The sequence below is a fragment of the Eublepharis macularius genome, chromosome 11 (genome assembly GCF_028583425.1).
Source record: "Eublepharis macularius isolate TG4126 chromosome 11, MPM_Emac_v1.0, whole genome shotgun sequence".
In the NCBI taxonomy this organism is placed as follows: domain Eukaryota; kingdom Metazoa; phylum Chordata; class Lepidosauria; order Squamata; family Eublepharidae; genus Eublepharis; species Eublepharis macularius.
Window position 1 is genome coordinate 57237264 of NC_072800.1, and position 23444 is coordinate 57260707.

Here is a 23444-nt window from a genome sequence, read left to right on the forward strand (position 1 = left end):
GATAGATCTAGGTGGTTGCAAGCCCCTGTGGTGATGGACAGGCATGCAGATGTCCCATCAATCTCCTGCCCAAAGTTATGGCCACTTGTTAGCATGGCCTGAGGAGAGCCTTGGCCTCACCTTATGCAAAGTATGGCATTATTAGATCCTAAAATGGTTGCCAAAACGAATTTAGCCAAGATGGGTCTGAGCAGACAGCACACATCTGGGAAGGGGGATCCTGTACCACCCCACCCACAACCCTATCTCAAAAAAAAAAAAAAAAAAGGGAAATCATAGAAATAATAAAAGGGGCAGAAACGGGCAGCTAGTTGGAGCATTTTTTCTATAGAAAACTTAACAGGCTATGACATTTTAGTTCGGGGAGTGAAAGGGGAGATAAGATGGAAGTTAGTGTAGGAGATTCTCTTTTTTCAGAACACTAAAACTTGGAATGTGATAACAACTACTACAACAACAACATTCAATTTATACACCGCCCTTCAGGACAACTTAATGCCCACTCAGAGTGGTTTACAAAGTATGTTATCATTATCTCCACAAAAAAACACCCTGTGAGGTGGGTGAGGCTGAGAATGCTCCAGAGAACTGTGACTAGCCCAAGGTCACCCAGCTGGCTTCAAGTGGAGGAGTGGGGAACCAAACACAGCTCTCCAGATTAGATTCCCACGCTCTTAACCACTACACCAAACAGGCTCTCTAGCAGTACTTTTAGGACAAATAAAAAGGAAGCTTGTACTACAACCATTAACTCTGATCAGTAGATATGGTGGGGGCAACTATCTTAGATGGCTTGAAAGGATTCCAAAATTCTAGCCATGATAGCCAGTAAAGGAATCTCCATGTCTGAGACATTTACTGATGGAGGGTGGGAATTAAGAGATATGTGCAATTGACTGGTGATCTTTTATCATTCCTTTACATGAGCTGTTTTCTGATTCCAAGATCCTCAATCAATTAGAAAGTGTAGAACAATATGTGATGACAGGTACTCAGTAAAGAGTTTGTGCAATGCAGAACTGTAGTAACTTCTAAGATTCTTGTAGTCATTTAAGCTGGGCCAAATACATCTGCATGATCAAGGACCCAGCAGGCACTTCCTTGAATGACTCTTTCCTCCATTTATTCCTCCACTCCACAAAGTCAGCATTGTGTGAAAAGCAGAAAGCAAGACCAATGAGACAGCACAGGAGCTTCATGCAAAATTTGCACATCAACAACGATGCCAGTAACATTATTCAGAAGTAGCACAAAGAGCATGAGGTCAGTGCTGGAGATCCTATAGTTGGCAATGAGAAGGCTTGAGAAGGCAACATGCCATAGATGAAACTTAAGTTTTTAAGAAAGAGAAAAACAGAGCAGTTACAACTTAGATTAGAAACATCCAGTTGAGGACACAGTCAGAAGCATTAGGCATAACATCTGATTTATCTTTGTTCATATGTAAAGGTCATTTACTGTTAATTTAAAACTATCAGCAGCATTGGGTTGTCCTTTGCATAAAAACTAGAGAAAGATAACCTCTAATTCTTCTGTCCTCCCTCTTGGCCTTCAATAAAATCTTTCATTAGAGTCTCGTAGAGAAATTTAGTTATGTTTGAAAGAATAAATGTCCACAAGTGTCAACTGAATACACATATGCTCTTATACTGAATCAAACCATTAACCCATGAAGCTCAATACTGCCTACTTTGAATGGCAGTGGTTCTGCAGGTCAGAGTCTTCCCCAACACCTACCACTTGTGGTCCTTGAACTGGAGACTAGGGGTATGTGTTTTGGTAGATCTGGTTTAAAAACATACCTCAAAAATACCAATTTGGTATTATTCAGATATATCCAGATATCTGTCTTATTCGGGTATACCTGGATAAACCAGTATTTACACTCCCAAATTATCCATATAAATCCAAGAATATTCAAGAATTGCATTTTAAAGGTTGTAGCACCTTGTTTTCCCTCCATCTGCAGGTTTCCCAGCCTATAGGGAGAGGGGGAAGGAAGGCAGCGTTACTGTGTGTGTGTGTCAGTGTTGCTTGCTTGCTGTATGCCATTGCCAAATCTGGCTGGCTGCCTTTGTACTACTGGCTTGCCAGTTTGGGTTCTCTGGCTTGATGTTGGTTCTGTTGGGCTTCCATTACTCCTTGGTTCTGTCTGATACCTGTGAGTGACACTGGTTCTGTTGGCCTTGTAACAGCATCCCTTGCTTTAGTTTGGTTCTGCTGGGATTCTCTGGTTTGACATTGATTCTATTGGGCTTTGTTGGTTATGTTTACATTGGAAGGCTTGGCCAGTGTGGATGCTCTTGTGTGTTTCGTCAAGGCTCTTGTTTAGGCTTCTGTCTTTGACCCAGAGACCCAATCGTCTCGAAAATTGGGAGGTCTTTAGTGTACAGGCATGACTAGGCTTCCTGTAATTTTGGTGTAGCTTGGTTGTCGCCCCTTCCAACCCCCAGAAAAATTCTCTCATAGGGAATAATGGAACTGAACATATTATAAATTCTGAATAAAACCCAAATCTGAATAGTATACTGATATTTTTGGACCTGATAATTGGGAATACCGAATATATATGGTATTTCAGAAACCCAAATTCCCAAAATACTGGGGGGGGGGTTGTGCAAATCCCTATGGATCTAGCATCTTCTTCATGGAAAGTATAAACTTTACCACTGAGTTACGGTCTCTTCCCATGAGCTCCTATGAACATTTTATTTCCAAAAGTGGTTTTTAGCAATACTATACTTATATCATCCAAATAATGAAGCCAGCAAGGAAGCTGTAATAGCTGAATGAGAAAAAAGGGACAACTCCGTCACAGAGAATATATACAAGTTGATGCTAAATATGCATTAACTTCACCTTCAGATTCACAAATAATGGCAGTCATTCAATTTTAAAATGACATTAACAATTCACTCAGTCTTTACTCTTGGGGCTATGATATTACCAGAAACTTCAATAAAAATGAAGGTTTGTTATATATTGTGCAATTGAGTATCTTTCATGTCATTACTAGTTGCTGAGATGAGACCATGTAGGATAAATACCACAGGTATTATAAAGAGCAAACAACAACAAAAAACCTTGCCATTTTTCATCTCTTTCCCGGCCTCCAGGCAAAACACTCAAGAGATCTCATTTGACACTTCATCTGTGACATAAATGTTAAAAGTCCACCAAAAGTCAGGCTCATCTTTATATCCGGAGAGTGTCAGAGGGGAGATAGCCATCGACAAACAATGTTTGTAAATGAAATACTACAAAAGTTTCTAGTTTTCTTCTTTATTTAGAAAGTATGTTAATTAGTGTACAATTCTGTACTACTTTCAACTTGTGATAGGAGAGTTAACAACTGGTTTATGGTCACCTATTTCATATAATGACCTTGTGAAATCCAAAATAACTTACATTTAAGTTTAATCAATTCATTGCAAACTTTTATGCCATCATGCCCTGTCATTCAGGTAATCAAGAAATCCTTGCATTATGGACAATGGCATAAAGCACATTCTCTTTCCAAAGGAACCTTCAAATTGTAATCTGCCAGCAGATCTCACTTTAAGAACAGACTAAACATGCTTAGTTCCAAAGCAGGTTGGTCTGGATGACTCTGGTCAGGCCTGATTTAGATATAAACATGTACTTAAGAAGCCCTGAGCGTCTAATAAAATTTCTATATCAAATCATTTAACTCCTGGCCAGAGGTACACCACAGATATTTTACGTTTGTTACTGGGTATAGTATACAAGTAATACAAGTAATACAATACTGGGTATACTATACCCAGTCTCTGCTTCATTTTTAAGACTTTATTATTATAGCATGCTGACTTAGCATTCTTAATAACAACTCGATCAACAGAAAATCATATCATCCATTATAAAAATTATAAAGACCATTAAAGAGAGCGATTACATGAGTCCAAAAAATATCTTATTGGAAGATGAGGAGGTCACAGGCAAGGAGCCCCTTCTAAGAAGGAGGAGCCCCTTCTAAGAAGAAGTTCTCTGTCAGTTTAGCTTGCCATATTTATAGGGTTTTTGTGTTAACAAAGTCTATGTAGAATTAGTTATTACAAGTTTCTCATACATTTGAATATCTTTTAGCCTCCACCAGTACATCTATAATATTGCCAGCTTCTATGAAGTTAGACATTCCTGCCATTTTTAGGTACTCCCTGCACCTGGGCCTTGGTACACTGTATACATTTGTATGAGTTAGATGGCTCTTCTAATCTACATATGGTAATACAGCTGTGTAACTCTATTGCTTTATGCCCCCTCCAAAGCTGTTTTATTCTAGGCCTCTAGACTCCCTTTGTGGCCTATCTAGTTATGGGGCCAGGCTAATTCTGTTTCTGTGTGCATAGGTGTCTTGAATAACTTTCTTGGTCATATCCAGCAATTGTTCCCTTATAGTTCTAGCCATATCCATGACAAGGCTTAATGTTAAATACACAAAATAAGAGCAACTTGGTCTAACTGAAGAGCCCAAAGAAAAGTGGTCACATAATTACTTCAACGGGGCAAGAGTTTGCTGTGATTCTCTGCGGATTTCTCCTTATGGTTCTAGTCATGAAGAAGCATTCCAGACTAGCATCTCAATACTAATCACAGCAAGCTTGGAAGCATCCCTGAGAGACAATCTACTCATAAAGAAGCCACTCAACCTGCTGTATTGTGAAAGGTTTTATTCCAGCAAATCTACTCATGAAGGTCAAAACAGCTAAGTGCACGTGTATATAGGCGTGCTTATAACATACACAGTACACTTGCAAGAAGCATGCAAGAAATTATTACAGCCATACGCCAATGTTTTTCAGGTATTCACTTGTAGAAATGTAATACCTAGCTTCAGAAAATTATAAATGTTATGTGCCTTCAAATGTTCTCTATTACTTTCACACAAATCCAACCAATCGTAGCTTTAATCTAAACTGGAAAACCGACTTCCTGCTCAAGTGTCAAAGTCAAAGCCAAAGAACAGACACTGGTCCATCCTATACTCTGGATGCCATCCAGCAAGGGAGTATTTCCAAGTCCAGCCAATGAATTCCCACTGTTAGCTATTCAATGGTTTGCGATGCAATTCTTGGCTTTCCACAGTAGCTGGTTAGAGCTGGCTACACATGATTTCTCTGGCCCACAGCCATTATGAACCTAGTTATTTACTAATGCTTTTGTACAGTTTTGAAACAACATATGTAGCCACAAATAAGACAGTTACAGAATTAAACAATTTGGGTGTTGTGCATGCAGTGTAGAATTTAATTATGCCAAGTAAATAAGGATCCAGAGCAAAGTACAATTTCTTTGTAATTTGAGTTATATACTCCCGTAACAGAAAGAGTACATAATAAATTCTACATTATAACAATTGTTCTCATTTTTCACTACCATTACAAAAACCAGCACTATTTCACTTTTGCATGTTTTCCCTAATTATATGGCCTCCCAATAGAAAATAATTTCAACTGATACGAGTGGTTTCACTGGGACAGTTGAATGCACTTCAAATGACAATGCCAAGTTGTTATGGTATGTTCTGACCTGCTGTTTGTTTAACCTGTTATTAGTAATGCAATCCAAACCATTGATTCATAAGCTGCCCTGATCCTTTGTATGTGGGATGATCTTTCATTTTAATATATATATATTTATTTACTTGGTCCTCATATTTTCCTTTTGTTTTCATGTTCCAGACGTACATGTTGCAAGAGGAAAATTAACAACTGCAAGGACAGAGGTATCTTTTCTTCCAGGTATGTGGAGGGGGGAGGAGTTGCAAGGGAAGGAATTCAGAAAAGCAGGACACATATTTTGCTTTGTCAACTTTTTTGTCCCCTGGTTCCACTCATCGACACTTTGTGCTATGCTATATACATAGTTATATCAGCCAACCAGAATGCTGGCAGATTTTCTCTTTCTCATATATCTTTACAATTCATCTAGTATTATTATGAGGAAGTCAAAGACTGGAGCTCCACTGTCTCAGCAGACTGTAGTACCAACATAAAATACCAAACATGCACATGTAAAGGTTATGGCTCTACCGTATACTCATAAAACAGCCATTCCTATATATCCACAAAAAAATCCAATATACTACAAGATTGGAAATCTCAATACACTAACCATTTTCACTCAACAAGGAAGCACATAAATACTTCCTTGCTCATGTATTGCCTTAAAATGTATTTGTTCATAGTTAAGCAGACATTAACATAGCCATGTTTAATCCTACAGAAGAATAAAAGTATGCTGAAAACTTAAGCTACTGATTATGCTCTATTAAACAGGTTTCATTGCCTTATCATAGCAATTAATTTTTCTGCATCACATTAACAGTATTCTTATCATTACTGAAATGCTAATGCAATTTGAAAACAGAAACTAGCACATGATCAGTTATATTATTCTTGTCACCAGAGACCCAGAACTCCATTTTCTAAAGCTACAGTAGGACTTGTGTCATCACACTTTTGTGGCTGTAGGTGCATAAAACTGCAAACCAAATTTCTTAAAAAAAAAAAAAAACCTCCACAATATATTCAAAACAAATTGGCTTGGACACAACTTATGTTCATGCAAGAGAATCCCCAGCCCCAATCCCCATCCCCCCATTCTGTAACAGCCTTTTGTATCACATCACACAACTCCTGATCCTCAACAGTAGTTTTTCAGGGAGTCTGGGAGGTTTTAGCAGGAAGAGGGAAGTCGGGAAAACCAATTTCTACAAAAGGACTTCTGCTCACAATAATTAGAATTCAAGGGACCATTTTCTAAAATCATAGCCAGACTAAGAACATTAATTACAGTACTATTTTTTTTCATTAACAAGAGAAAGATGCGTTTGATCATGACCACTTGTTGAAAGGATACTGAGATACTAAAGATTTAACTTTATTAAAGACCATACTTGTGAAAGTAGACCAAGAGGGTAAAAAATCATGAGCTTTAAAGGCCAGCCTCATTCCTGTAGAAAGACTGCTGAAACTGCACACACTGACCATGGATTAATAATCAATCCATGTTATTAGTCCAGCAACTAAGTCTGGATGAGCAGTGTCTGTTTCACAGGTACACCTATAGTAGCTCTTTGGATTCAGGAATACAGCATAAAGCACAACTTCCTGCCATGCCCTGGCAATGCATTCTCTAACAACCACCACCAGCCTTTAATGCCATCTTGAACAATAAGGCTTGATTCCTGATCCCCCACATGATGTAGTAGCTACAACCACAAGATGAGTGAAAAGGGAAGTGTGTTTTAAGCCTTTGCAAAATACCTTCTCCTGCCTCATCAGTCAATTACAAATCATCCTTCAGAATCTGAGAATAGCACCCCCACTCACAATTAATGTATGCTTCTATAGACTATGGAACATAGGTATTATCAGTAAAATAACACACTATAGGCAAATCAGAAGACTGACACAAAATTAATTTATTTAAAAGATGGCCAATGTTTCCATCATTTTAAAACAATAAATTTAATGACATCAGGCCATATGTATTTTTGAGAATCTGACTTCAAAACAGTTAAGTGGGAAAATCTTTATGACGATTGTTTCTAACGGTGGTATTATTTCTGATCGATATACATTAAACATTAAAAAACATTATAAAAAGATATTGTGATTTCTATATTTGAATACTATATCAAAATATAGTAAAAAAGAAATCTGAAATGAGACAACAGGGATCTCAGATCTGATGTCAGAGTTCTAACTGGCATATTTCATTTTAAAAACCCAGTTACATACAAAATATATGCTCAGCTATACAAAAGCTGGTTTCTACAGAATTGCGGTCAAAGAAATTCATACTTCCAATACGGCTGAGAAAATAAATTAATGATGTATGTAATTCATTATATTCAACAACCAAGTTTGTTTGGGTGTATCATTTATAGACCAATTGGACAGCAGACTACAAATCTATTTTAACTTTCATTTGTCCTTTTAAAATGATACACAAATTCCTTGGTACTCCACATGTATGTGGCAATGATGGAGTTAAATTTGTCACACACATTTTAATACAGAAGATTTTCTTTAATTTATGGTGGATATATTTTCAAGGAGGAAAATGCTGATGCTATCTTGGTTATAAGCTTGCCACTGAAATGATTTAGAGAGTTTTTTCCTTTCTACACAGTATCAGAATAAGACTGTTCTTTGCAAGCAATGAATTATAGCTGACACTTCAAACCTATTTTGTCTGTATCTTCTACTTCAGAAAAATGAGAAAACATAAATATTTATTCTATATATACAGAAGAGACATAAGATACTGATAAAAATGATTCATTACAGGAGAATGAATAATTGTTACTTATGTTATTGTTAGAACAGCAAAGGGCATGAAATGTTTGCCAGCTTTTAATTTGAAGGTGCCAAAGGTTACTGAGCAACACAACAGCTACCACTTTTGTAATACACAAATGATAACTATTTTTACCACAATGAATTTCATTTCAAGACAGAAGACGATAGACTTATATAATGTAATTTTTGAGTAAACGCCAGGGCACAACACATTCAAAACGAATAACATTCTGGTTAATGAAGACTTTGCATACAAGAACCAGTGGCAAGTCGCTGGATATTAATAAACCTTTTCCTTTATCTACCTCTTCTGCACTCAGGGCCCCCACTTCTCAGATTACTAGCTCAGGATGCCTGCTTGTGTTCAGCTGGGCAAGTGGCTATTATTTTTATATTTAGAAGACAGTCTAGAGAGAAGGCTTGCTTTAATGAACACACGTGTACTTGTAACTTGGCCTTACTTCAATTAATACTTTAAATGGGAACTCTGAAATCGTAATTTTGGTCCCTTGGGAGTTAACATGTGGGGTGCTCCACAATTTGGTCTTCTCACCCATGTTGTTTATATTAAACTATTAAATGGGACCTTCCATGGACAAACAGCTCTATATTAACTAAACCTCCAGAGGCAACCATCTCTGTCCCTGGCTATTGCCATGATGTCATGGTCAGATTATTAAGAATATACAAGCTAAAGCTGCTTTCAGGTAAGAGAGAGGTGAGGCTGGTAAAAAAAATCTAAAAGTCAAGAGGGAACTATGGTTGATGTGGTAATTTTGTCACTGGCACAATGGGTGAAGAGCCTGTGGGTATTTTGCTGATGGATAAGCAGATTTGTGCTGTGTTTCTGGATTTGGTTCTGGGCTGACATTAACCTTTAAACCTGTTCACAGCTTGAGATCCACATACTTGAAGGATTGCCTCTCCCTCTGTGATCCTGTGCACGAACTCTGTTCATCAGGCCAACTCCTCTCTTATAGGGAGGTTTGAACAGTTGAGGCAGTGAGGGAGATGCAAAGAGGACTAGAAGATGAGGAGAGTGAATTCCAAGAAGGGAAGCAGAATAGAAGAAGGAGAAAATCGTACTCTACCTGTCTTTACAAGGAGAGTCCAGTGATTTCAGCTTGTAGTGGTTGTGGAAAGGGAGTGTGTGGAATCCTGTGATTTCAGTATGCTCACCTGGCTATGGTCTCCTCTTGTCATCTTGTCAAAAATCTCTCCATGTTTATCCTATTACAACTTTTGGTCCTTCTATGGGTATCCCCTCCTCTCTTTGGGTTGGTTTTCTCTGGATTAGTGATGTGGGAAGAACATAATTTAGAAGAGGTGGTCATCTGCCCACTACTTAAAAAAAAATCCTTAGACAAAAATGATGTTGCCAGTTATTGCCCAGTCTCTAATCTGCCTTTATGGGGAAACTGGTTAAGAGAGCAGTACCTGACCAACCCCAGGCCTTCTTTGACAAATCTGGTGCCTTAGACTCTTTTCAATCTGGCTTTAGTCTAGGCTATGGGGCGAAGATGGCCCTGGTGGCTCTAGTTGATAACCTGCGCCTGAATGTAGACAAAGGCCATGCTTCACTATTGTTCCTCCTGGATCTATCTGCGGCCTTTGATAAGGAGACCATGTCATTCTGTTGAGGCATTTGGAGGCAGAAGTAGGTATCAGGGGATGTGTCTTGGATTTGTTTAAATCATTTCTTATGGGACAGAGTCAAAGGGTTGCTATTGGAAACCAATTATCCTCACTGTGGGAATTATCTTGTAGGGTTCCATAAGGCACAGTCTTATCCCCAATGTTATTCAACCTCTGTGTAAAGCTTTCAGAACTAATTCATAGCTATGGAATTGGATGCCATCAATATGCAGATGATACTCAACTCTATATCTCCTTATCCAAATCCCCTGGTGATGCAGTAGAGATACTAAGCTGCTGCTTGACAGCAGGCATCAACAGGCTGAAAGCAAACAAATTGAAACCGAACCCAGACAAGATGGAAGTGATGCTGGTTGGTAAAGCAGAGATCTTGGAGGACATTGTGCTTCTGATCTTTGATGGGGTTCAGTTGACCCTGGCAGACTCAATTAAGAGCCTTGGAGTTATACTATACCCAGCACTACTTCTACAGAAGTAAATGCAGCTGCAAAAAAGACTTTCTTCCAATTCAGACTAGCCTGGAAGATGGCCCCCTACCTTGACATAGCCAATCTAGCCACCAGGATTCATGGCACAGTAACAAGTATGCACGCTTCATAGGTCTCCCCTCAAGTTAACTTGGAGACTTCAGCTGGTACAGAACACGCAGCTTGCTTACTCACAGGAACTAGACAGAGCATGCATATCACTCCCATTCTGCAGTCACTCCATTGGCTTCCCATCAGTTACTGGGCTCAATTCGAGGTCATGACTATCACATTCAAAGCCCTCCATGGACTTGGCCCCTCATATCTATGAGACCAATTCTTGCCCCAAGTTCTACCACAGCAGCTTCACTCATTTGAACACCACCTTCTGCAGATACTGCCCTGCAGTTGGGCAAAATCAACATCTGCTCACACATGTGCTTTCTCTGTGGGGTTCCCCATGTTGTGGAATGGCTTCCCTGAGGAGGTCAGGAAAACTCCCACTCTCCTAGCTTTCCACAAACTATGCAAAACTGAATAATTCAGGAGGGCTTTCTACCCAGATTACAGCTCAGAGAGATGCTTTGGTAGGGACATGAACTATATGCTATGCTATTGGGTACTGTCTGCTAATGCAGATAAGCACCACTAGGGAGTTTCCACATTGCTTAACGTGTCATGTAAATTAATTATATGTTGTTTCAGAAGAGTTCATCTCTACGCTCAACTTTATGCTTGTTTTCAAATTTCCTGCTGCCATATCCTATTGTATCTGTTTCAATAAATATCCTGTTGTTCATTATGGTACTTGCTCAGTGAATGTCCTAGCTGTTGATTATATTGTATCTCACTTGCACTGTGTAATCTGCCTTGGATTACAATTAGAAAGATGGACGATAAATGAATAAATAAAAATAATAATAATAAATACATTTAGCTTTAAAGCACACTAGGATTGTGCAAAGAGGATTGGTTTTTCTTGGATTTTCACATGCAAATTACAGCTCTATTGTTGCAATTGTTCACTGCTTGTACTATTTCTATCCTGATTCCCTTCTCTGTTTTGTACCTCTCTTGGGCATGTCTCCCTTCTACTGTGGTGAAACTGAGAAATGTGTGTACAATAGACTAAAAAGATTCCCTTTTTGCACCCAGAGTGCAACATATACTGTGTGCGGTTGCCCTTGAAGACAATTTAGAAGCTTCATGTTTATATCATGTTTTTTCTTGGTTGTTGTTACTGTAATGAAAAAAGTTCTATAAATATATATATTTTTTAAAAAACTAGTTCAACATCTTAAGAGTTCTTTCTCAAACCAAACATGATTGATATACAACACTTTCCCCATTACAGTTACATTGGTTTTCACTTTGCCTCCCAGTCCAACTCAAGGTGTTGGCTTTGACCACAGTACCTAAAGGAATTTCTTCTCCCTGATCTGAGGCAAGAATGAGGAGGCCCTTTTGCAACTGACCCCCTGGGTAGGGAGGGGCCGTAGCTCAGTGGCAGAGCATCTGCTTTGCTTACAGAAAGTCTCCACTTAAAATAACAGGTAGTGAGTGATATGAAAGACCTCCAACTGGAGACCAGTCAGACAACAGGATGTTTTGTAGACCAATGGTCTGACTCAATACAAGGCAGCTTCAGTTTGCTGCAAGTCACCTGAACTGATTGACTCATTTCTGTTGACAGGGTCATGTTTCTATTTTACTATGTTTTTACTATATTCTTTGTGTTTTAACATACAACTTTTTCTTTAATTGTTATGAGTCAGACAGAAAGAGCTGAATAGCAGCAAATTAGTTACAAATTAATTAACTCCATACAAATAAATCAGTCAAAAAATGAGCTTGTTCACCATATTCACAAGCCAACACAGATAACACTAGGGCATGAGGTTTCTTCTGATCCACCTGCTATGAACAGAACCTGTATTTTTGTTAAGTAACTTCTTGTATGCAGTTGCTCCATTCAAAAGCATGACATGCTTAAAACAAATGTGAGTGAGTTATCCCAAGACACATTGCAATTTTACCATAAATTTTTCAAAGAATATCTTAACCTGATCTTGGAGAGGTTGTCAAATTATTAGCCAGAGTGAACAAAAATTCCTGGTTTTAAATATTAGTTGCTGCTAAGCTAGTAGTTATATAATAGATGCTGCTGTCATGTGAAGAAAATGCATCATTGTAAAATTCTGTGAAATAAGACTTCTAACCAGAGAATGGTGATTTCTGTTTGCCTTTAATTTCCTCTCAATACTAAGTTCACCAGAGTGTGACAATTAATTAACTTAATTAAGCTAACAATTATGCTCTTTCACAGGTCAGTATGTAGAGCTACTCAGATTAATAGCACAGCTTGTAAAGTTAATCTTCTTGTATAATGCAAATGTCATTAAGTCATGTATTAAATACCTTCTTGAGTAACAGAAATAGGACCAAGTGTACTTTAAAGAAAAGGTTAAATAAAGACAAATGCCTTTTATTTGTGGAAATGTTTTGACTGAACTAATTCATATTTAAACAATATTCTATTTCAGCAACCTCAGCTTAAACATTCAAAGTAAATTAACTTGCATGACCATATTTGTTTTTGTTTTCTTGTACATCATAAAAGAGCTTTACATTTGTTTCTTTTAACAATAAAACAATAAATGTGCACATGTGAATGAGAAAGAGAGAGATAAATAAATGGATTTTTAATGCACAGGTACAGGACTAAAATACTGCCCCACCCCCAAACAAAAACCTCTCTTTCATTACATGTATTGAAAGCCGCAAATAAGAAGGCCCCTAAGGACTGCCCCTTCATGGCTCACCGGAAGTCTCACCATTATTGCAAACTGATACAAAGAAGAGAAGATGCAGTCTTGGCAGTAGCAACACTAAGGGATGAGGTAAACCATGCTTTTATTTATTTAGATAATTAAATTAACACAGGTAAAATAAACGTAAGAATGAAAAGCACCATAAAATCCAGCAGCACACAAAAACCTATAGCCTGTGAAGTCAATACAAATTAAAACCCAAGGACAAAAATCAATTCTACTTCAAAGATATTCTGGAATAACTGAGTTTTCAAGAGATGGAAAAAGGGCTGTAATATGAGGGATTAATGAAAATCTGAGGAAGGTCATTTCACAGTGCAGGGGCAGCTGTTGATAAGGCCTTTGACTGTATACAGGAAACAACTGCACATCATAAAAATTGTTCTTATTTGTTCATATAATGTAAGACAATTGAGCTAAAAATGTTATTCCCTCAATTATTAATTTATGGTTCAGTTATATTGTAATTAATTGTAACATAACTTTATATGAGTGTGCCCTTTCAGTCAGTTCAGAATCTCCGGTTTTTCAAGCGAACTGCAGCCCAGTTACTATCAGGTGGAAGGAGGAACATAAACCATTCCACAAATACTCCACAGGCTATCTAGCAATTAGACATTATGACATGTTCATAAACATTCAAATTTTTCAGAAGCAAACACAAAATGCTAGAGAGTGACCATATTTGTCACAACACAGAACATATCACTAGAGATGGGCACGAACAGCAATACGAACAAAAAAAAGCCACGAACAGCCCAATCTGCTGTTCGCGAACAAGCTGTTCGTGAGGCCCCATTCTAAACAAACAGGTGGTCGTTACAAGCCTCATTTGTTGTTGTTTGTCAAGCCAGACAGTCTGGCACCTGCAATCAAATCCCATGGCAACTCAGGCAGGGATTGTCTGAACTCTGTCTGAACTCCTGCTGTTGCCCTGGAAACCCCAATCTAAGCCCAATTTAGATTGATAGGCAGGTCTTCCTTCCAAGTGTGGACTGGAGCTCCAAATTTGTTACAAGAGGAAAAGACCGGGGGGAGGGGGGGCTCCCAGCTCTGGCTTTTAGGGAGAGACAGCTGCTGTTAGAGAGACAGAGTGAGTGCATTGGAGCTTGAATTTTCTTTGTGTGTGGTGGGATAGGGATCTACCCCTTCAGGTTCCAGGGGTGCTGCCACGCTCTGAGGCTAAGCTATTATTTATTATTGGTACCTTTCCTGCTGCCTGCTCAGGTAGGGTTTCTGGGAGTGGTGCAGTGGGGATCTTGATGGCTGGAGGAGAGCCTGCTGTCCCCCACGAACAACGAATATGTTCATGACAGGATCATGTTCATCAGTGTTCGTTGTTCGTGGATGGCAAAGAACAACGAACTCCATGTTCGTTTTTTTTTCTGTTCGTGCCCATGTCTACATATCACACACAAAAAATACATCGGCAAATCTGCACATTTCCAGTTGTGTCTACAGAATTGGTTTTAATGTAATATTCTGAAATTGTCTCACCAAATTTATATTAAGAACGTCACAGTTAAATCAGCTATGGAAGTACAAATCCATCTCTCCTTCTGATATTCAGCTCTCAATATCAGAAAAGTTATTTCAGCTATAAGGACTGCCATTGTAAAACAGCACATAATAAACCAACGGAATGCAGTTCTAGTCAAATATATTAACTAGTTTAAAAGAATATTTAAATAAGATGAAACAATATCTGATATTACTTGAATATAAATGATGCATCATGATCCCTGGACCTCATATGAAAATAAATCCTGTTTTCAGAAGACATCTTTAGCAATGTAGTTTTATATAAAAATTGTCTGTCAAAGACATGCAACATCAGGCTTTATAAAACACAAGAGAGGGACCCAAAAAAACTTGTGGTAGGGGATCTCATTTTCCCATCACCCACTTTTGTATCTTTCTCTCTCTTGAAGGCCTCCATAGATTCTTCTGAAAGTCCTCACAGCCTCTCTCCTTTTCCTGCTTCCTTCTCTCCTTCCCACATACCAGCCAGCCTTCTTTTATCTGCTCCCTGTCTTCAGCTTCCACTTCTTCCCTCTCCCTGGCAGCCTCCACCTGGAGAAAATATGACCCAGTTGCACAATGCAGGTTATTGGACAGGGCCCAGTTGCACAGTGGGGAACCTGCAAGGACTTGCAAGGGCACCTCATTTTCCTCTGTATCACCTTCCTCACTCTATTTCCTCTTTCCCACCTCCTAGCAACCCCTATATCCTTACCTTTCCATGCTTCCTCTTTATCCACCCACCTTTTATCTGCCAACCAATCTTCAGCTTTATTACTTATTTACCTCGTTTATACTCCACCTTTCTCCACAATGGGGACCCAAACCTTCATTCTCCTCTCCTCCATTTTATCTTCAGAACAACCATGTGAGGAGTGGGGTGAAGTGAAAACATTGGAAAAAGGCCCTTCCCCCTGCCTGCACACCCAAGGGAGGGCAGAAGAGGTGGTGTGCTCAACCCTGACCCTCCCTCCCAAATGAAGGAAAAGAAGAAAACTGCCTAACCAGTTGGCTGGGTGCTGCTTTCCTCAGGTGGACTAGGTGCTGTAGGCCTAATGCAGGCAGTGGACCAGGAGCTGCCTGCCCACGAGGGGTTTAACCCCCTCAATGATTTTTTTTTTTAGATTGCAGATTTTTTTGCAAACCTGGGGCTTTTCTCAAGTTTGCAGAAACCTCTGGAGCACCAATCTCCAGATTTAAGCATCCTCAGATTTGGCCAAGTTGATAATTAGATATACTGATGATTTCTCAATCAGCTTTTCCCATGTTACAATGGAGGGTAGCAAGCACTAGGGTGCCAGGATCTGTATCTGGGACCTAAGTATGTTTCCGCAAATGTTTGTTAATTACCTGGAAAGGAAAATAATAGTGGAGAAATCTACAGAAAATTTAAAAAATATATTAGAAGTAATGTCTACTTCAGATAGCAAGCAGCTATCATAAAACTAGCTAGGAATGAAATGGACTATGAAATTCAGTGTTGATATGAACAAATATTCTACAGGCTTTGAAAAAAGTGAAGCAGTAATCTTGCCACCCAAACTCTGAGGTTTTTTTTACTCAGTTACAATATTCCTGGAACTTTTTGGTCAACATTTCAGTTATTTGCATTAGCACAATGAATATTTGACATTAGTCAAAGAGGAAAGTAGAGAAAATACTTGAGAACAAATCTGCATTTTTGGCATATTGCAATACTGAAGTGTTTCTTTTTTAAAAATAAGGTTGGGTGTCTTGGGCTTTTAAGGCCCAAGACACCCAAGTGCCAGTTTCTGTTGGAGAACCAAAAAGAAAGTGAGGCTCAACAAACACAGTTTCAATTAAGGATCAAATGTGACAAGTGATGAAAAACAAATTTAAACATAAGCTGCCAAACATGGACGTTCAAATCAAATTATGTTTGTTCATATTTGCAATAACAGAATAATTGCTAACAGAATGGATTTAATATCTCACAAGAAATTTGCCAAAGTCTGTTCATTCTTTTAAAGTGCAATCTGGTGCAGAATTAGGAGTACCTAAACCAATGGATTCAGTAGGCTAAAATGCACTGAATAGTGCATAAGGTTGTGCTATAAATGGCTTGCTGAGTATCATCTAATACCAGTTGACTGAAAAAGATGACACACCATTCCCCATATGAAGGGGACTACACTATTGCTGTGAACTGCTGATGGGAAGGATCTTACAGGGCCATGAACAAGAATGGAATAATGTGGAGTGTTTGGGGTTGACAATTTTTGTTTAGATTAGTCTTGTTCTCCAAAGTTTTAATATCTGAAAGTTGCTTGCAGAAAGCTATGGCAACAGCAGATTCTTACTTACTAATCTTTTACTACATGTTGTGGCTAAGGAGAAATAGCTTGTTGTGTTCCAGCTAAAGATTATCCTGCAATATAAACCATTACTAAAAAGCAGGGCAGGGGAACCTTGGCAATTTCAATGTTTGCATACTTTGTTGACAAAAATGCAGGAGTGTGACTTCTTTGTACTTTGAAAAATCAGATATATGAAGCGATAGCAATGGTGATTTTTTTGTTCTTGATTTCTGGAGGCTTAGATCCAAGAAAACAAATTTAAAAATATATCATAAAATTTAGCATATCAGTTCCTAATAGCAAAGGCATTAAAATGAAGAAAGAAAATAGAAACTCATCTAATGACACTGTCAACAGAAACTGAGAAAAGTGTTTGACAAATTTCACTGGGAATTTCTTTATCAGATTTCCCTGCTCTATTTCTTTTTCAATCTCTGGTCATATTCCATGCCCCTTAAGACTATACTGATTGGGTTAAGCTGTTTGTGGTATACACAAGGCTGTCAAATGTCTCCTATGATATCGCCTTAAATCATAAGCGTGTGCCATTAGATAGTATGAGAACCAAAAGTTATCAAAGTGTATCAGGAGTTTAAACTAATGTTCAATGAAGATAAAATTCTAAAAGAAAATGTATTCATCATACCTAATTGCAACTGACAGCAGAATTTTCTAAATATTTTACTAATGGGGGTGGGGAGGGAAAGCATGACACCAAAATGAAGAAATTTTTTAAATATACCATTTAAATGTATAACACAATATTTATACTGTATGGAAATGTCCTTGATACTGATTGTACTAATATCACACTATGTAATTGGCCTTGAGTCTCAGTGAGAAAGGCAGACTATAAATTACATAAACAAACAAACAAACAAACAAACAAACAAACAAACAAACAAACAAACAAACAAACCATAACCTGGAACAATATAATGCAATGAACCTTAACCACAAAGAACATAGTTAGCATCTACCAGTTTCATCATTAGAGGTACCTCTGATATCAGAGGAAGAATAAGGATGAGAAGTAATACAACATACACAACACCAAGAGGGCAGAAGAGCATTTTAGCAGCTTCAGTTTTTGAATGAAATAGCCTTGGAACAGCGCCAGAAAAGACTAACTGAAGCAGAGCTTTACTGAACCCAGACAACAAAGTAAATAACTTACTCAAGATCACTCAGTGATCTTAACGGAAGAATGGGGATTTGAACTCAGGCCTTGCCAATCCCCAGTCCATCACTTGAACTGCTACACACTGCCTCTTCATTTAGGAAACAAACTGGATAAAATGTGCCTGCACACTGGATTGTATGTGCCCTTTCATCCAAACACCAGTTTAACAATTCTCCTTCCTTTCAATTTCCTGTTGTATTCCTCACACATAATTGTCCTAAACCTTTAGATGTTCTGTTATTTCACAAGCTTTTAAAACTGTATTTATAAACCTGGGAAATTGGTTACCTGATAGACACTGCAAGACAAAATTTATTATCAGCCTAACTTTTCTGTGGAATTCTGGGTAGAAAGATTAAGAAACTAAAACCTACTATAACTAGAGTTTATTATTACATAGGCTTTCACCTCTATAGAACTAGACTATCTCAGTAATATGGAATGCATGAACTTACACTAGCCGTGTGTGTGTGCACGCATGTATCTCAAATGAGACCTTGGACATGGAATTTAAATGCTGCCAACTATTTTCAGACATTTATGTCTAAGAAAACAAAAACATGAGTATAAAAAACAGCTGTGCTAGTGGCAGTGTTAATACACTGATTGCCACGACACACAAACTGGAGTTAGTGCTCTGTCTTTTTGAATGGAAACCAACCAATATGAAGCAGAAAAAATGTTGGATACAATTTTTTAAGAACCCAACAATCAGTTTAGTAAGATAATAGACACAGAATTCCTACCTCTTCTGGATGTTTCTGTGCCACCGATAACAGCTGTTCAGAACTACTTCTTGAGGTAGAGGGTACAACATTAGTTGGAGCCTCTGAGACCACCTCATTTGACGGTTCGGAGTCCTGAGGGCAACAGAGACAAATAGACCCCTCAATAGTGTGCCAAAGTGGTACTCTGCAAGAGAGTTTTAGCAAGGCAGTGTGGTCTGTCCTAAAGCATTGAAAATTTGAAACACTGTAATCGCAACCAAGTTTTTTTTTTAAAGTAATTTTCTTCCGTGTAACTAAAGCCATTTAGCCTCTGTGCTTCTTTGTAGAAGGGAGGTATGGATACTCCACACAGAGCTATTTTGAATATTAATCAAAAATGAATTTCTGCCCTTGAATAGTTGCAAGGACATACTCTAGTAAGTAACTTTGGGAATGAACTGAAGAGTGTGGAACTGAAAGGTTACACATGACTTTATTAAATAAAGTTCCTTCCCCTCTTCCACCAGCCAAACCGGTATTTATAGGGTTGGAATTAGCATATTACTTGGCTACAAATGGCGAGCGAATAAAAGCTGGTAACTTAAAACTTGTGGCCAACAATCCATTTTCAGGCAGGAATTTTCACTATAAAGGGAAAGGCACAAGAAGAACCTGGATGTGGAAAAAGTTTCACTATTATGTATATTTATTGCTACAAGCCAAGGACTATAAAGGAGTTCTAAACTTCAGAGATTTACTGCTCAAAAGGCTTCTAGCTACCATTATACTTTTAATAGCCTCCTGATACTTTCTTGTATTTATTAACTGACCTGAATATGTTCATGCATAGTCTGCAATACCTGTATAGTCTACTAGCAGCAGGACCTTTGGAAAGAAAAGTATCCTATAAGAAATGTACAAGACTTAAGAACTTAGGGATCTATATTTTTATCTATACATATATATATATGAAGTAATGCAAGTAGATCTGAAATGTCCTTTTTGCAGACAGCTGAAAAATGTTTCTGCCAACTATGTGACTAACAGGGCTGAAAACAGAGAACTGCCACCCAAACCAAACCACACCCAGGAAGGCACTTAAATATGTTGGTATTAAGAAATATGCTGTGCCAAATTTCTGGCTCCTTATGTGGAGTAATTTCACTCCTAGTCTCCTCACATACTAGATAGTAATGAAGATAATGGTGCACGAATACAGTATGAAGTGTACTTCCCCCTTCCACGTTATATACAATTTGAACCAATTTACTACTGTCAAGTTGGGACAAAATGCAGTTGCCAAAGCTGTTACAATACCTGTAATTACCAATTTGCCACAAATGAACAGTGAATGATGGAAGGCCTTGATGGCACCTCAGAGATGGAGAGGCAAGGAAGACAATGGAGAAGCCACCAGGAACCCAATACCTTTCCTCTCAGCCTCAGGGATGCCAATGACTCCCACTCAGTGGCAACTAGTGACACCCATAATTGCAGGTCAACTCTTGAGATTACTGGCCAGCTTCAAGCATGACAATCTGCACAGAAATTCAGGTAGGTAGGCTCCTGGGTTACTGGATGCTCGGTTAGGATATACATTTTGCATAGCTCTGACACAGAATTTTTGATGGGGGGAGTCTTTATATTAAGTCCTCCAAGGACTGAAATAAAGTTCCTGTAGACTATTGACCGCTTTGAACTCTCAGATCTTACATGCATACGCCCACAAATATTCTGCCCATCACATGCTACTGGTAGAAGCAGGATTGTCTCCAATTTACAAGAACAACTCTGAAGTTAATCCTGTGACACAAACCTTTACTTTAGTTATGGTCACCATTGTACTTGCCAAAGGTTTCCAGAAGTAACAATACGATCTCACTTTGGAACTGGAGAGACAACCTTGATATACAAACCCATGCAGAATTTAACACAGAATTCTACGCAGCTTTTATATATTGGCTTGGGATTATAGCAATTCCCAAGCCAAGTCATTCAGGTTTATCTTACATTTCAATACAAGATGATGAAAGAAGCAGCTAAATAAAGCTTTTACAGTACTTCATTATTAGTGTCATAATATTTTGAATTGACCCAGGCAAAAACATTGCAAAGAATTCAAGCCACATATTGTAATTACACCCCCTTGAGTCTTCCTAGCAGTAGTTGCCAAGAAAACCAGATGGACTGTTTCACTTAGCACAAGTTAAATAACAGGGCCACTGTAACTATTTCAAAAGATAGTACTCTCTTACTTTCTACAAGACTAATCTTTCAATCATATCTTGTAATACAACTTTTCTTGTTCAAAGATAAAGTGGAATATACATAAGCCAAGAGAGGTCTGTGTGTGTTTCATACATGTTTAGATATTAGGCTGAAATAGAGCCTAATTAGAAGAGACTATACATAGATCTCCCCATCTAAGATAATTGGGAGGCTCCAATTGGGGTAAAATGTTGCTGCTCAACTGTTAGCAGGAGCAAGAACATCACCCCATTCTGCAGTCACTCCATTTGCTCTGTTCAAGGTATTGGTTATTACTAGGGGTGTGCACTCTGAAAAAATTCGGGTTTCCTGCTTCGGGTTTACCCAAAGCAGGAAAAACATTTGGAAATACCCAAAACCTGAAGCAGAAAGCCGTTTTGGATTCAGGTATTTGAATCACTTTGGAAGGCTCCGTAAAGATTTGGAGCATTCCAAAGTGATTTAGGGGGCTGGGTTTTCTCCCAGAACCCCTACCCACCCCCACCCCTCACCCTCCCACTTAGTCCCCCCGTCCCCACTTACCTGGTCCTTTAAAGGGGATCCAGGCGGCAGGGGATCCCCCCCTGCTGCCTGACAGCTGATAGTTTAAAGGGCCCTTTCCAGCTGCTTGCAAGCAGAGTGCCCCAAACCCCACAACCCCCCTTACCTTGGCTCTGCTGCTGTGGTAGTGGAGGCCACGGCCCAGCAGTAGTGGCTCTGGCCTTCTCCACTGCCCTGCCTCCGCTGCCCTGTGGGCCCGCATGGCAGCAGAGGAGGCCAAAAAGGCTCTTCCTGCCCCTCAAATGGCCACCACTTCCCAAGTTGCTTTGGGAAGCTTTGATTCAGCTGTTCCAAATTGGGGCCAGCATGCTGGCCCCGATTCAGAAAACCCAGATCTTTACAGATTGAGTCCGATTCGGGCATTTTTTCTGAATCGGAAACTGGAAGCGTACCCCCCCCTAGTGATTACATACAATGCTCTTCATGGCCTTAGTCCTGCATATCTACAGGACTGCCTCCCTCCCTATGTTCCCACACGACAGCTCCGCTCATCTGAACAGGGTCTCTTGCAGGTGCCAGCCTGCACATGGGTCAATTCAACAGCAGCCCATAGATGGACTTTCTCTGTGGTGGCCTCTATACTGTGGAACAGCCTGCCTGAGGAGGCCAGGAGAGCTCCCACTCTCCTGGCTTTCCACAAACGATGGAAAACCAAATTATTCAAAAAGGCTTTTACTCAGGAGGGTTGTATTGTAGAGAGGGGGTCTCAGATACTTCGCTAATGAGTTAGGGGCCACAGATCTCTCCACTGTACTGCCTTACATGTTATCTGTTGCTTTAAATATGTACTCCTTTATACTACTTGTGCTTTATGTTGTCTAATGTCAGTTCTAGAATTGATTATGTTCAGTTTCAGCATTTCTTCAATTCTGTATTGGATCCTTGCTAATACTGTGTCTTTTAAACTTGTATTTATTTACCCTATGGCATTATTTATGGAAAAGTCCTTGATACTGTATGGAAATGCCTGCCCTTGTCCTTGCTACTGATTGTACTAATCTCACACTACGTAATCTGCCTTGAGTCTCAGTGAGAAAGGCAGACTATAAATAAATAAATAAATAAATAAATAAATAAATAAATAAATAAATAAATAAATAAATAAATAAATAAATAAATAAATAAATAAATACAAAAGCTAAACTACTCACATACTATTTCTATAGGATATTTTAAAGTAGTTTTATAATATGTGGATAGTTTTGGTTGTATCATTCCAAGGCAAAGAAAGCTCATTGTATTGCTTAATGGGCACTGCATTATAATAATCCTAATTATTATTTCATTAAAATAGCATTTTTTCTGATCAGTTTATAGAGGTCTGTTTATCAGCAACCTGAAATGATTATAGTTTATTTTGTTCTATTTTATGGCCCTTGAGTAGGTAACTTAGAAATCTAGGAAGACATTCAAAATTTTGGGGGGCAAACTGGGCAGGGAAGGGTGAGTGGGTAGGGATTTCAAGCAACATCTTCCCACTTGCAAAGGCTTTTGACTGCAAGAACTGTTTTAACTGCTTATCCTGTAGAAAGGATTAAATTGCAGATCCTAGCACGCCCCTCATCCCCAGCCCTTAAAAATGGCATTTGGAAAACAGAAATCAGACCTAAAATAAAGGATCTG

General features: G+C 38.7%; 1 protein-coding gene across 7 annotated transcripts in view; it reads right to left on the reverse strand.

Annotated features, from left to right (window-relative positions):
• Positions 1-23444, reverse strand: part of PHF14 (PHD finger protein 14) — a 175027-nt gene that overhangs the window by 10781 nt on the left and 140802 nt on the right. For 3 of the 7 annotated variants that reach the window (XM_054991573.1, XM_054991572.1, XM_054991575.1), the window contains one exon: positions 19053-19166. The exons of 3 other annotated variants lie outside the window; for them this stretch is intronic. In XM_054991573.1, coding sequence (XP_054847548.1) covers positions 19053-19166 — 114 coding nt within the window. Of the gene's footprint in view, positions 1-19052; positions 19167-23444 lie in introns of those variants that run through there. One more of the 7 variants, XR_008597839.1, reaches the window with a different exon arrangement.